General features: G+C 34.9%; 1 protein-coding gene across 1 annotated transcript; it reads right to left on the bottom strand.

Annotated features, from left to right (window-relative positions):
* Window positions 1–14,645: 14,645 nt before the first annotated feature.
* LOC131054822 (non-specific lipid-transfer protein 2) lies at window positions 14,646–15,497 on the bottom strand. Its single transcript, XM_057989431.2, has 2 exons — window positions 15,083–15,497; window positions 14,646–14,985 (listed from the first exon to the last, which is right to left on the bottom strand). The coding sequence occupies exons 1-2, from the start codon at window positions 15,378–15,380 to the stop codon at window positions 14,969–14,971; spliced, it is 315 nt and encodes a 104-aa protein (XP_057845414.1). The 5' UTR covers window positions 15,381–15,497; the 3' UTR covers window positions 14,646–14,968.
* Between the last annotated feature and the right edge of the window lie 207 nt (window positions 15,498–15,704).

Here is a 15,704-nt window from a genome sequence, read left to right as displayed (position 1 = left end):
ATGAATCGAAGCCATTTTCAATTAGTAGCATTTTTTCACCTACTCAAAAAACTGTCAGTTGCTTGCAAGGAAAAGTTGCAAGATTGGCTAGAATTGATTATGTTCCTTGTGTGCACAAACTGACATCGTGAGCGCATCTGGGTGGGTAGGTTTACACTAGGCATGCCCCTATCATGCATCCCAAAGCACCAAAACATCAAGAGTCATACCCTACGGGTGAGATCTCTCAAGTGCCCTGAGTCCAAAAAATTGTCAAAATTTGACGGACTGTTTCTTCCAATCCACGATACATACGATCAATCTGTTTGATACCGTGGGGTTGCGTGCAGCTCCTCTACAATGGTGTATCTTGTTTTTTGATGACTCAAAGCCATTTTCAATTAGTTACATTTTTTCGCTTGCTCAAAAAATCGTCAGTTGCTTGCAAGAAAAAGTTGCAAGATTGGCTAGAATTGATTATGTTCCTCGTGTGCACAAAATGACGTCACGAGCGCATCTGGGTGGGAATTTTTACACTAGGCATTCCCCTTTCATGCATCCTAAAGCACCAGAACGTCGAGAGTCATACCCTACCGATGAGATCTCTCAAGTGCCCTGAGTCCAAAAAATTATCAAAATTTGACGGACTGTTTCCTCCAATCCACGACACATACGGTCGATCTATTTGATCTCGTGGGGTCATGTGAGGCTCCTCTAAAATGGCCTATCTTAGTTTTCAACGACTCGAAGCCATTTTCAATTAGTAGCATTTTTTCGCCTGCTCAAAAAACCGTCAGTTGCTTGCAAGGAAAAGTTGCAAGATTGGATAGAATTGATTCTGTTCCTCGTGTGCACAAATCGATGTCGCGAGCATGTTTGGGTGGGAATTTTTATGCTAGCCATGCCCCTGTCATGCATCCTAAAGCACCAGAACGTCGAGAGTCATACCCTACCGGTGAGATCTCTCAAGTGCCCTGAGTCCAAAAAATTGTCAAAATTTCACGGACTATTTCTTCCAATCCATGACACATACGGTAAATTTGTTTGATCTCATGGGGTCATGTGAGGCTCCTCTACAATGGCCTATCTCTATTTTCAACGACTCGAAGCCATTTTCAATTAGTAGCATTTTTTTGCCTGCTCAAAAAACTGTCAGTTGCTTGCAAGGAAAAGTTGCAAGATTGGCTAGAATTGATTATGTTCCTCGTGTGCACAAACAAACATCGCGAGCACATTTGGGTGGGCATGTTTATGCTAGGAATTCCCCTGTCGTGCATCCCAAAGCACCAAATGGTCGAGAGTCATACCCTACCGACGCAATGTAGAATTTGCTTGACAACTTTTTTGACAACAATGTCAATTTTTGCTCAAATTGTATCTAGTCTCAATATATCACCCCTATGACCCAATAATGACTCAAATAATTATCCATGATTATACAAGAATCAACAATGCTCATGATTGACCAGGGACACATCACATATACTCAAAACATAGTCACAAAACATTGACACACAAAATAGTCACAAAACATTGTCACATATTATTCAAAAATTTGCCTCTAAATATGGTCAAATCAGCTCTTGGCTATTTGATTATACAAAAAATTGTCTTACAAATAATCTCATGGGCTTTTATACAAAATTTGGCATTACAATATGTGCGATTCAGCTCATCGCCATTTTAATATACAAAATTTGGCATGTACATATGTACAAATAAGCTCATTGCCACTTAAATATACAAAATTATGCCCCTAAACATGTAAAAATCAGCTCATGGGCATTTATATATACAAAAAATGAATATAGAACAATTCGTCGATGATTTATACAAAATTTTCAAAATCATTCCACTCTGAACCATAGAATCAATCAAGTGAGCCTTCAAGATCAGCTCTAACCCATATTGTGTCAAGTATTGCCTCGTGGTCAGATTCACGAACTTTCCATAAAATCTTGTTATGAGGTCTACCACGATACTTCATCAAATGAATATTTCTTGCAACAACAAGGTTAGAGAAATGAAGAATATGTCTATATGTTTCAAAGTCCTCGAACAACCAAACATCAGAATTTTTGATAGGGTATCTTCGAAGCCATGTTCCTATCACGACAACAAACCCTATTGGGTACTCAATACCCTCTCCATCAATGATTGTGGTTGTCAATTTTCTTTTAGGCTCAACACAATGACACAAATAGTAATATGTTCCTTCTTCATTAATCTCTTCTGCAACAACTGCATACACAGGACCTGCACTTTATAAAGTGTTAATTAATACCAAAAATAAAGTATGATGTACAACAAAATGAACCAAACAGAATACTAGAAATAAAATTAACTCAAAAAATCACCTGAATCCACTAGGTCGGATACATGGTCAAAATCCACTGATGTCTCCATCTGGCTCAATTGTAGTGCTTTGGGAATTTGATATGAATCAATGGGAACCAACAGTCTACAAGACCATTTGTCAACCCACTCTTCTGATTCACATTCTTCCCACAAACAATACATGCATGAAGAGCAAAAACATACGATATGTCTCGTATAAATTACCAGTGAACTTGAATTTGAACTCATAAATGAGTGCATGTCACTCGATCCTGCAACTGTACAACAATCTAGATAGTTTTTAATGTTAGATTCAGTAATCAACCAAAAATATCTACGAACCAATGAGGTACATTGATTACTTGCACCCATCGTAGACTTACACCATCGCACAATTGTTTCTGCATCTACCAACTCAGCACCACCTTCGTACTTCAATTCCTCCCTGGCTAGGGCTCTTTTCACACATGCTCCTGCACCATCGTGCTCTCCCTTAACATGTCCAGCCTTAGTGAAATTCCAAAAATGTTGTACACTGCTTGTCACATGCATCCTTGTCAGGCAATAAAACATCATTGCATTCTTGAATTGTGTGGTGCAATTATCTGACCATATTAAGTGTCGGTTGTATCGTATGTTCCTTTCCCTTAAAATATCATAGAAAACTTTAAAGCATCCTTGTACAAAATCCGATGAATGAGTACGATCATCACTTATGTAGAAGTGATACTCTCTTACAACCTTTCTATCCTCCTCTGTGCTATCATCTACATGCATGAATGCTATGTGTACAAAAATAGAAACTTGTGTAGAGTGATAATACATGGATTGCACTTCATTTTGAGGTTGTAGTGTATAATTTTCAGCGAAATCAACGATAGAGACAATGGTGCCAAGAGGAACTGTGTCCTTACACAACTTGAATTTCTCATCTAACCATCAAGCTCTATGTGTATGCATTATGTACTCATAAACTAGTTTCTCTTGAAACATTTTCATAAATTGAGCTACACATATATCATTTTTCACTAGCTCACATCTCTTCAAATCTTTTCCATCTTTAACTCATATATGACTGTCTTGTATTTTGCAAAAGAAACTAGTTTCGTACCAATTTCATGTGTGCTCTCCAAAATGTATGCATCTTGGTAAACGTTGCAAACCACCACATATAGCACAAGAACCTTCCAAAGAAGGCATCTTATAATAAATGCAACCATCATGTCTATTACATAACACACTTGAAATAAATTCTCTTGCCGACTTAGGAGGTGCTTGTATATTACATTCCTGCAAAACATTGTTAGTGTGCAAAGTAGAACAAATATGACGATTCAAAATATCATAATGCATGGAAAATTCAATATGCATCCTACAACAAAACGTGGTGCATACATGATTAATCTTAATATAAAAAGGTTTTTCCATTTCAAAAAATCTTTGAGAAATTTTTATTTGAGGAAACTTTTGAAGGAAACTTTATCCAATAGTGTTTTGCATGTGGCTCACGATTTTTAGACCCAATTCGCCTTCTAACAACATCTCTTTGGTTGGGTGATACTCTTGTGTTGTTATGCCAAAAATTTTCAATTAATGTTTTTAGTGCATCTACAACAACCTTGTCTTTGCCTGGTAGTCTACCCGAGAATGCCCAAATAGAATTATTGTTAGGTTCCTCTATTTGTTCTCACCTCTTTAATGCTTTACTTAATGTGTTCTACTAACGTTCAATGACTTACTTATTTTGCTTATCAAACGATCTTTTTTTATTTTCTTGCTCATTATGGTTGATGTAATGACACGTCGAGTAGCATTAGAATCTTTACTACATGATTTTGAACCAATAGATTGATATGCATCAAATAGATTTCTGACAATAGTTCTTCACTGTTACTTTCAGATGATCTTAGGCCTAGAATTTTCATTATCTCTCTAAAATTCAAATTTTTAATCATTTGAACAATTAATTGACATCTTGCGGTTTGATTTAAGTTTTAAAATAGTTTTGCCATATTCTTTTAACCATTCTCCTACAAGTTCGTTCATTCATTTTATTGGGCATTGAATTCAATATATTCTTATGAATGTCAATTAGATACTTTGGTTTCCTATGAATGATTCTAGGAGGTGTTAACATCGGTGCATTATGTACATTCAATTCATCAAATAGAGAAGGTGTAATATTTCATCATTTAATTGATTATTCAATGTGGTATCTTCTTCAATTGCATTAGGTTCAAACGGTAAATTATCAAATGTTTCTTCTTCAATTGCATTAGGTGCATTATATTCGTTTGGTAAATCGAATTGAGATGTGAGGTTGACATACCTTCTTCTCCCATTGTTCTTATGTCACGCAATTTCTTCATACGCTGCCTTTGTTTTTCCTTTTGAGCCTCTTGTTGTTCCATCATTCCTCGCTTGTTCTTACTCATGGTTGAGATCGGTTGACCTAATAGAATCATATTACATATATATGTAAAGAAAAGTTCAAAAATAAATGAATAACCATAAGTATGCATCTTATCACTATTTTTTTGGAATCAAACTATTAAACAATCACAATTTAATCATTTGAAACCATGCAAAAACAAAAAACTATAAAAACAACAATTCAATCATTTGAAATCATGCAAAAACAAAAATTCACTTACTTTTATGTATACAATAGTGATAGAAGTGCAAACACAGTTCAAGTGGGGCCTTCAACGACCTCAAAAAATTCTTTTGAGGCCATTGAGGCTCTTGGGCAACTAAAACTATGTCTCTAAACCGCATACGCGCTTACATTGATAACCGTGTATGTGCTGCTTAGGCCATAAAATGTGGCAAGCCCAACAGTATTCTCGGCTGATAAGTAGCGCGTACGCGCTACTAAGCCTAAAAATGTTATCCTAGGGTATCAAATAATGGGAATAGTACCGCTTATGAGTAATAAGTACCGCGTACGCACTACTAAGCCTTAAAAAAGTTATGGAAGGGGTATGGAGGAAGGGAGAGGGAGAGAGGGAGAGAAGAGGGGGGGAAGGAGAGAGAGGGAGAGGAGAGGGAGAAGAGAGAGAGAGGGAGAGGAGAGGGGAGAGGGAGAGAGAGGGAGAGAGGGAGAGAACATGGGGGGAAGGGAGAGGTAGAGGGAGGGAGAGAGGGAGAGAAGAGGGGGAGGGAAGGGAGAGGGAGAGAGGGAGAGAGAGAGAGAGAGAGAGGAGAGAGAGAGAGAGAGAGAGAGAGAGAGAGAGAGAGGAGAGGGGAGAGGGAGAGAGGGAGAGAACATGGGGGGAAGGGAGAGGTAGAGGGAGGGAGAGAGAGAGAGAGAGAGAGAGAGAGAGAGAGAGAGAGAGAGAGAGAGAGAGGAGAGAGAGAGAGAGAGAGAGGAGGGGGTGGGAGAGAGAGAGGAGGGAGAGGAGAGGGGAGAGGGAGAGAGGGAGGAGAGGGACAAAACATGGGGGGAAGGGAGAGGTAGAGGGAGGAGAGAGGGAGAGAATAGGGGGGAGGGAAGGTAGAGAGGGGGAGAGAGGGAAGGAGGGAGGGAGGGAGGGAGGGAGAGAGAGAGAGAGAGAGAGAGAGAGAGAGAGAGAGAGAGAGAGAGAGAGAGAGAGAGAGAGAGAGAGAGAGAGAGAGAGAAGAGGGGGTGGGGAGAGGAGAGAGAGTGGGGGAGAGGGGAGAGGGAGAGAGAGGGATAGGAGAGGGACAAAGGGACAGAGGTGAGAGAACATGGAGGGAAGGGAGAGGTAGAGGGAGGGAGAGAATACATGATAAAAATCAAAGAGGAAGTTGTAGATAAGAAATAAATTCACTTACTTCTATAGAAGTGCAGACACAGTTGTAGTGGGGTATGGAGGGAGAGAAGAAAAGAAAGAGGGATGGGGTATGGAGAGAGAGAGAGAGAGAGAGAGAGAGAGACCTTGTATACGTTTGAGAGGGAGAGACGATACACTTGCATGTGTATATATATGTTTAATATATTATATGTATATAAACATATTATATATACAATATCATATTATATACATATTATATATTACATATATTATATGAATATACACATATTATACATAGAATATAATATTATACAATAGCGCGTACACGCTGTTTATAATAAAGATAGCGCATACATGTTGTTTAATGGGAAACACGTGCGTATGCGCTTCTTACACTATAAATACCCCGTACGCGCTTTTTAAACCATAAGTACCTCGTACGTGCTTTTGACTTTTTAGGCTTGGAAATAGGCCTAGATGACAAAGCTACGGATTGGAAGTTTGATTTCCCTCCATTTCTCTCATTTTTGACATGTTTTATTTTATCAACTTGGTTTATCGACTTTGTCATCATCAGGTTTACACTTCATAAAGTGGGTATTTCTAAAATTGCCACCATATATTCACCCATCTTCTGAGCTTTCTAACCATATAAATTTTTTTCAATCTGAACAACAATAACATATTATTATTGAATTTCTTTTACTAGTGTCTCCATAGTTCTCATAGACATAGATGCACCATTTTTTGAATAACTTTTGATATACGTATCCAAATTTAAAAAATTTATATATTATTGTAGTGCACTTGATTCTTTACAATTAAAAAAAAAAAATTGTATTTTCGATTTGTTTAGTGCAACTTATGCTTCGCGCACGAATAGGTACCAAATTTTTAGGATGTGCTCGATTGGAAAAATCATAAAAACAAAAATACTCAACAAAAAATTACAAAAAAATACAAATCTTCTAGTGCTCACTCTTAACTATCTTTCTGCCAAAGGAATTGTCAAAATACTAAATCTAACTATGACTTTTTTGATGTGCATGTCAGACACTATGTTATGTTTTTCAGAAAAAAATAGGGTCAGTTTTTCGTGCGGGAAGGATTTGACCCCCTTAATCTTATCCAATTTTGAAAAAGTTTAGTAGTTTGGAAACTAGATTTAGAATACTACAATATTTGCTCTTTGATTATCTTCATATTTTGAGTGGATGACTTTCAAATTTTGCCTCTAAGTTCCGGTTCACCTAATTTCAGAAAAAAAGTGTCCACTTATACCCCCCTTTTTGACCACCATCTTTGTGCACTTACCCTTAATTCGATAGAAGTGCAGACACAGTTGTAGTGGGGTATGGAGGGAGGGAGGGAGAGAAGAAGAGAAAGAGGGATGGGGTATGGAGGAAGGGAGAAGGGGAGAGAGGGAGGGAGAGATGGGGTATGGAGAGAGAGAGAGAGAGAGGCACCTTGTATGTGTTTGAGAGGGGGAGACAATACACTTACATGTGTATATATATGTTTAATATATTATATATATACATATATTATATATTATATGTATATACATATATTATATATACAATATCATATTATACACATTATATATTATATATATTATATGTATATACACATATTATATATAGAATATCATATTATACAATAGCGCATACGCGCTGTTTATAGTAAAAAGAGCGCGTACGCACTGTTTATAGGAAAATGAGCGCATACGCACTGCTTACACCATAAGTACCCCATACGCGCTTTTTAAACCATAAGTACCCCGTACATGCTTTTGACTGTTTAGGCTTGGAAATAGGCTTGGATGACAAAGATATGGTTTGGAAGTTTGATTTCCCTCCATTTCTCTCATTTTTGACGTGTTTTATTTTATCAACTTGGTTTATCGAATTTGTCATCATTAGGTTTACACTTCATAAAGTGGGTATTTCTAAAATTGCTACCATATTTTCACCCATCTTCTAAGCTTTCTAACCATATAATTTTTTTTCAATTTGAACAACAATAACATATTATTATTGAATTTGTTTTACCAGTGTCTCTATAGTTCTCACAGACATAGGTGCACCATTTTTTGAATAACTTTTGATATACTTATCCAAATTTAAAAAACTTTATTTATTATTGTAGTGCATTTGATTCTTTACAATTAAAAAAAAAAATTGTATTTTCGATTTGTTTAGTGCAACTTATGCTTCGTGCACAGACAGATACCTAATTTTCAGAATGTGCTCGATAGGAAAAATCATAAAAAAACAAAATAATCAACAAAAAATTACAAAAAAATACACATCTTCTAGTGATCACTCTTAACTATCTTTCTGCCAAAGGATTTGTCAAAATACAAAATCTAACTATGACTTTTTTGATGCGCATGTCAGACACTATGTTATGTTTTTCTAAAAAAATCAGGGTCAGTTTTTCGTGCGCAAAGGATTTGACCCCCTTAATCTTATCCAATTTTGAAAAAGTTTAGTAGTTTGGAAAATAGATTCAGAGTAATATAATATTTGTTCTTTGATTATCTTCATATCTTGAGTGGATGACTTTCAAATTTTGCCTCCAAGTTTAGGTTCACCTGATTTCAGAAAAAAAGTGTCCACTTATACCCCCTTTTTGACCACAATCTTTGTGCACTTACCCTGTTACATATTTTACTTTTTAATATTATATAAATCAAACGTATTAATTATTTATTCTAGAGTATTTATTTTTGGAAATCATACTAATATGTATAGAAATGAGATCTTAGGCCTATGGATGCAAACTCAGATCTCAAATCTCCATAGGATAACATTGGAACGCAAATAGTTTCAGCTAAAATCTTGATTGAAGAGTTTGACATTGGGATTATGTTCATTTGTTGTAATGGAATTGAGATTATGGAGTGTGTGTATGAGATGTGGGATTTATGGTAGCAATACATGATTCATTTCAACATAGATAATAAATTACAAAACTAATAACAAACACATCAATCTAGACCTAGAAGAGAGATATAGAGAGGAATCTGGATATGAGAACTAGAGCATAAAGAGTCGTACATGGGTCTTAGGTATCCTAGAACGCAGGTGTTTGAACCTAATAGACATGAGATGGAATACGGTCAAAAGGCTCTAAAATGTTGTTTCCCAACATGCTAACCCAAAATAGTAGGATAAAGACATTTAGTGAATTATTTTGAGACTTTTCACCTATTCGAAATATGTCGCAACATATAATAGTCTACTTTGTGCTCTTGTACCACTTTTTCTATCAAATATGAACTTGCATACATGAAAAATGGGGAAGAAGAGTTGTGATGTATAGGGGTTGTTGGTTCCAAAATCAATTGATCACTAAATCCTAGAGATTGGCCATTTTCTCTTGCTTAGACTTAGTACAGGACTTGGCCAACGAGCAAGATATTATTTTTATACCTATCTCCCCTACACTTCAGGCTCTGTAAGACCTAGGTGGGTAACCCTTTTAACTATACTAATTGAATCATTCAAGTACTAAGAAGAATAAATTTTAATCGAAAATGTTCTCACAAAATTATACCAAGAAGTATGAAAATTAACTCAACATTGGCTTAAAGATCTTGGACAATTTTTATTTACTTGCATAAAGAACATAATAATTACAAATAAATTATGAAAACCATGAACACAAAATGAATGATTTCTTCTTTTAAGAATGGTTTTGAATAATGAACACAAGCTCTTTGAACTGGTACCTCCTAGGGTTGTAGAATTAGTTAACAACATGTAAATGCACTTTTCTAGAAAACTAGCTTCTAAATGGTGGGTTCAAAGTATCAATGCTTTACATTAATAACCCCTATTCAAGTGGTATCTATTGTAGCTCTTCTTTTAGATCCTCCATATACTACTTACCATCTTGATAATTTTTTCAAAGCAATTTAATCTCTTCCTTGAAAAAATGCACAAAACAAAACACTGTAATAATTTCACCAAGATTAAACAAAAAACCCTTGATCATTTTACGTCAAAAGATGGTGGATATATACTTTGGAGATGGCTATAAAAAATAGGAATTTTTATTTTGGATTATAGTAAAGAAAAATTTATACCATTATTTTCATTTACAAATCATAACATCATCCCATAGACTAAGCTCAACAAACTTTGCAAAGAAAACCTTGGCCAAAAATAAACTTTAGCATCCTCCAACAAAAGATTGGAAGCTACATGTTAAAGAATGAAAGGAGACCTAGATTTAATCCATATAAGACAACTATCATCTTCATCCACCACTAATCTACACTAAATAATATTCGTTTTTACAACATCTCTTATCTTGTTAGCCACACATGTGAAAAAACTCTACTCAGATACCATTGTATCTATAAAATGCAAGAGAAAATCCTTAAATAAATACCAGTTATGGACTCTACTTTCCCAAGAACCAATGAAGTATGACCTATTTTCCTACTAACTTCACTTGGCTTTAGTCTATATTCTTTTTTTATTTAGCAATCTCATTTGTGGCTTGAGACACTAGCTCACAGGTCATACACTATTCATCATACATGGGTAACAATTAGAACTTAAATTATAAAAAAAATTCCTTAGCTTTTATGATGTTGGAGCTATGCACTAAAAAAGACTTGATCCCTAGTGGTCTCATTAAGAACCTTTCAACTTCACCAACACACCAAGTGCCCATTGACAAAATTTAAAATTCAAAATTCTATCACATGATAGACATCACATTTTCATAACCTTAATTGAAATCAAAATTTCTATTTCTTGGAAAGTGTGCTAAAGCACCACATGGAAATCACAGACCTTGTCACTGCAACCATAATCTACAGATATCAATGTGGTAAGAAAAATACTCTTGCAACAAACTCCATGGGTCCCACAATACTATGTATGCACTAAGAGTACGATTGTCTTCACTTAAGTCAATATTAAATGAAGTGATTAAAATGTTATCACATTTTAATAGTTTCATAGAAAACTTTCATGCCATTGCTATGGAATTGTAAAATTTTATCATGTGCCAAGCATGTAGACCCTAGTAAACTTTTAAACCATCAATTATCTCTATTATGAAAAATATTTAAATATTGATAAAATGCTTTCTCCATTGCACAAATAATTAAAATGTTTTGTTGAGAAGAAATTGTCATAGTCCTTGTAAACATTTTAATCAAAGGGAAATATAACCACTTGATTTTTTCATTTAATTCATTCATTTTACCACTAGAACCTAAATCATATTGTTTAAATCATTTGAAAAATGATTTAAATAACTTTGCACTTTAAAAACAATTTAATCGATCATCTTTTAATCCAATTATTACCATAATAGTAAAAGATTTATTAGATTTTCAAATTAATGTTGGGATCCATGATATTTTATAGAGAAACAATATTAACCATACAAATTCTCATTATTTAGTTTTGACAACATAATTAACCAATCTATTTCACTCCTTTGTGCACGTTGGGTCCCCTATGCACTTGGCTAAAAAAAACTGAGACCAAATAGAGAAATAGGTCATTTTCAAAAAAGAAAAATTTGAAACTTTTTTTGGACCCTTTTGGACCTACATGCAACCGTGCACACATTGAAATATGCATCAAAACTAAGTTCATGGAGCCACAAAAATAAGTAGTAATACTCATGTTATTCCATACATACCTTTGACCAAAGGAATTCTTATAAAAATCATCAAGATAGGAAATTTTAAACTCAAAAGTTGATGGGCCAACTTTTTGTAATGGGGATTGAAAAATGATTTTCCTTACAACAAAGCATCATTGGCTACTACAAATATGTAAAATTTTCATGAGATAACAATGGCTTTCCTATGTCAGACCTCGTTTTGGTTTTCCCACCTTTACAAAATCTTTGATTATGAAAAATAGTGCATACCCTAGGGAAGAAAAAGGCTAAACAATAATGGAAATGTTGAATTGACAAATCTCACCTCAAATATGAAACCCTTGGCATAAGTCTCACACAAAGCTTGATATTGATATAATGAAGTACTATGTAACATGTTAGTAAATTCTTTAATCATGGAGAAACACGTTGCAATTAATCATGATTTGTATGCTTGAATGTTGTGCTCCTCAAGAATATAGATCTGTAATTGAATTGCTTAAATATGCTTAATTGAACTTAATTAGGAGACTTAGATTTTGAAATAGGAGAGGGAGTTGTATTTATATGAAACTTACACCTTTTCAAAATTAATTTTTGGGAAAGACAGATAGAGAAAGGCAAATCCCTAGTATTTGTATAGCCGAATTTCATTCTTTGAATGTTGAGGTCAAATTACTTAGACAAGGGTTCCTAGTGCCATATTCCTAGCAAAATAAGTCATGAAAAAATCTCATTAATAGGGGAGTGCTCCAATTTTAGGGAAATGGTCCTATAATTGAGCATAATTGGGTTTAAATTTGGGACATCCACTAAAGTGGGTCCAAACCTAGTGTGATATTGTAAAGGTACATAGTTTATGATAGTGCATTTAGTCCGCATTTTATCTAGAGTATTAACTTACACTTCCCAATAGAATATGGAGAATCCAAATAATCTTCCATCAAGACATTGAAGAGATAAGAGAACTCCAAGGAGGTAGCAAAATGATAGCACCCAGACTTAGGATCTTATCAATCTACAATATCAAGATGAAAGGAAAGTACTAAGTGAACAATATGATCAACATTGGTAACACACATGGAGCATACAAAACAAAAACTATGTAATCTAGGACTAGTAAGATCTACATATTGTCAATAGGAGCCATATCCACAACGAGAAGACATGACATCTAGGAGTAGTAACATCCTTAGATACTTACTAGGAGCCATGTTGCAAACACACATACTTAGTAGGAGCCATGTACACAAGGATTCACAAGGCTAGCAAGTTGTGTTGTGCTAGGTGGCTCATGAATAAGTGAAGGCCTAATGAGCTAGCAAATTATGTTATGCTAGGTTCAAGCTTCATGGGTTAGAGTTAGGATTAGAGTTACAGTTAGAATTAGTGCTAGTTTTAAGTTTAGGGTTAGAATTTTATGGTTATTATTCAATTAGGATCACAATTAGATTGGGGAATACAATTAGTGTTAAGGTTTGAAATGAGGATTAGTGTTAGAGTCCAGTTAGGGATAATGTTCACTTAGGATTAAGGTTAAGGTTTAATTAGAATTAGAGTTATAGTAAAATTAGGAATCACTGTTCAATTAGGGATAGGGTTAGAGTTATACTTAGAATTAGTGTTAGTTTTAGGGTTGTGAATAAGATTAGGGTTACAATTATTTAGTGTTAAAGTGTTGGGGTTTGAAATAATATTCTTGTTGGTTTTAGGGTTACTAATTTTGTTATGGTTAGGGTTATGATTAGGTTAGAATTAGAGTTTAGGTTGGAATTATGGCAGTCTTAGAATTAGTGTTATCATTAGGGTTAGGGTTAGGGTTAGGGTTAGGGTTACAATTACAATAGTGTTAATGTTGGGGTTAGAAATAATGTTAGTGTTGGGTTTAGGGTCATCGTTAAAGTTTAGGTAAGAGTAACGAATATAATTCTTAGGAGGTTTAGGTTTAGGGTTAGGGTTAGAATTAGAAATTAAAGTAGGGTTAGGGTCATTTATAAATATCATGATTGTTAGGGTTATGATTAGACTTCAAATTGGTGTTATTTTTAGTAATGGGATTAGGGTTAGGGTATTACAAATACTATTAATGTTGGGGCTTTAACTAATGTTAGGTTTAGGATAAGCTATAGATTTAGAGTTAGGATTAGTGATATATAGGTAGGGTTAGGGTTAGCATTAGAGATGAAATGAGAGTTATGGTTGGGTTATAATTATTGCAGGTATTAGTGGTAGGGTTATTGTTAGACATAGGGTTACAATTAGAGTTAGAGTTAGAATTAGTGTTGGTTTTAGTTTTGTGTTAGGGTTAGAGTTACAACTATTGTTAGATTAGGTTCAGGTTCAAGGTTACATTCAAGGTGATAAATAGAGTTAGGGTTTCAATTATAAATAGTGTTGGTTTTTGATAAAGGGTTAGGGTTAAGGATAAAAAATATATTTAATGTTGAGTTAGTTTTAGGTTTAGGGTTAGGGTTTAATTATGATTTAGGGTTAGAGCTCATTTAGGGTTAGGCTTTAATTAGGGTTCAAAGTTCTCTTTCTTATACCTATGTCTCTCAAGTAAGTTGTAAATTACATGAAAACATAAATATATAAATAGTATTAGCTAAATATTATATAATTAGAACTTGTGTTTTAAGGAAGTACAATAGTTAAGTAACATGTTTTCAAATATAAAGAAGAAAAACAAGTTGAAATAATAATTGATATAAAATGAAGTTTGTCAATCTTAAAAAGATTTATTACACATCAATTCAAAAATTAAAAATAAAAACTTTCATTAATAGAAAATGGCATCGCTCTTGAAATTCAACCTTGACACCAACTCAATACAAGACAACCAATGATCTAATTGCATGTTGTAGATGATTACTCGAACTTTATATAGCATGAAGAGAACATCTTGCTATACTAAAATCTGTACTACGAAAAACATAGATGAATCTCAAATATATAGCTTTACAAGTCTAAAATAGATTCTTGCTGTTTGAAGCTGACATTTCTAAACATTAAAAAACAATTATGAATGACCATACGTTATATCTATAACATCAAACTACAACCTTGTTTTCATATAATAATAGTCAATCTATTAACAAATGATGGTTCTAAACTTTCAGGTGGACCATCCCCACATACGTTCGTCCATCCCAGTTACATATTCGGAATCCAAACATTTTATTCAAACGCTATTAAACAGGAACATGCTTCATAAACCCTAATCAAGTGTATTCTATGGAGCTTCAACTGAATTTCAATCATGGAGTCACAATACCTGCAATAAGACGATGAAACAAATAGTCATCCAAAATGCAAATGAGAAAGAAAACGATTTTGAAGAGAAGCAATATTCAAAATGAAGATGTGCTTACTTCCACACCGAGTGTGATGAGGAACATTTCTACCGCAACTCTCAACGACGCTAACTACTTGGGTCACATTGATGGACGCAGCAATTTCAGGAGTGACCTTGGGACACACGCACGACATGTCTGCGCTCCTGATCAGCCCACAACACGCCGCAGAGGGAGCGTTGCCCTGCAATATCGGAGCGCAGTTGGTGGCCAAGCCCTGTATCTCATCTCCACACTTGTCCCCTCTCACTCTACTCACTACAACCCCCAACATCATCACAAACACAAACACTAATGATGCTCTTACACTCGCCATTTCCTCACTCTTTACCAATGTAATTTAAGCAATGGTGAGAGGGCTTTTTATAGCAGATTTGTAACTTTGGAAGTAATATCATCCACGCAGCTCTGTGGGGAATTCATGTGGGTACTTTTATCCCATCCCTCAAGGCTCAAAGTTTATGTTTATACGGATCTCACACGCAAACCACACTTGTATCGGAGAAAAGATGGAAAGTGAAGATTTAAAGAGAGAGTACGAGATTCGATTGCCATCACAATGTTGGGAGGTGAATGTAATCGCTTTTCCTTGCGCTGTTATAGTAGTTGCTGCTTTCTTGCTGGCATTTGCATATTCGTT

The sequence above is a fragment of the Cryptomeria japonica genome, chromosome 6 (genome assembly GCF_030272615.1).
Source record: "Cryptomeria japonica chromosome 6, Sugi_1.0, whole genome shotgun sequence".
NCBI classification, from domain to species: domain Eukaryota; kingdom Viridiplantae; phylum Streptophyta; class Pinopsida; order Cupressales; family Cupressaceae; genus Cryptomeria; species Cryptomeria japonica.
Note: the sequence above shows the minus strand (reverse complement) of the source record. Positions and strands in the feature narration are given on the sequence as shown.

What these genes read in the sequence shown, in the direction of transcription:
- LOC131054822 (XM_057989431.2), bottom strand. Translation starts at nt 15,380, where the DNA reads ATGGCGAGTGTAAGAGCATCATTAGTGTTTGTGTTTGTGATGATGTTG.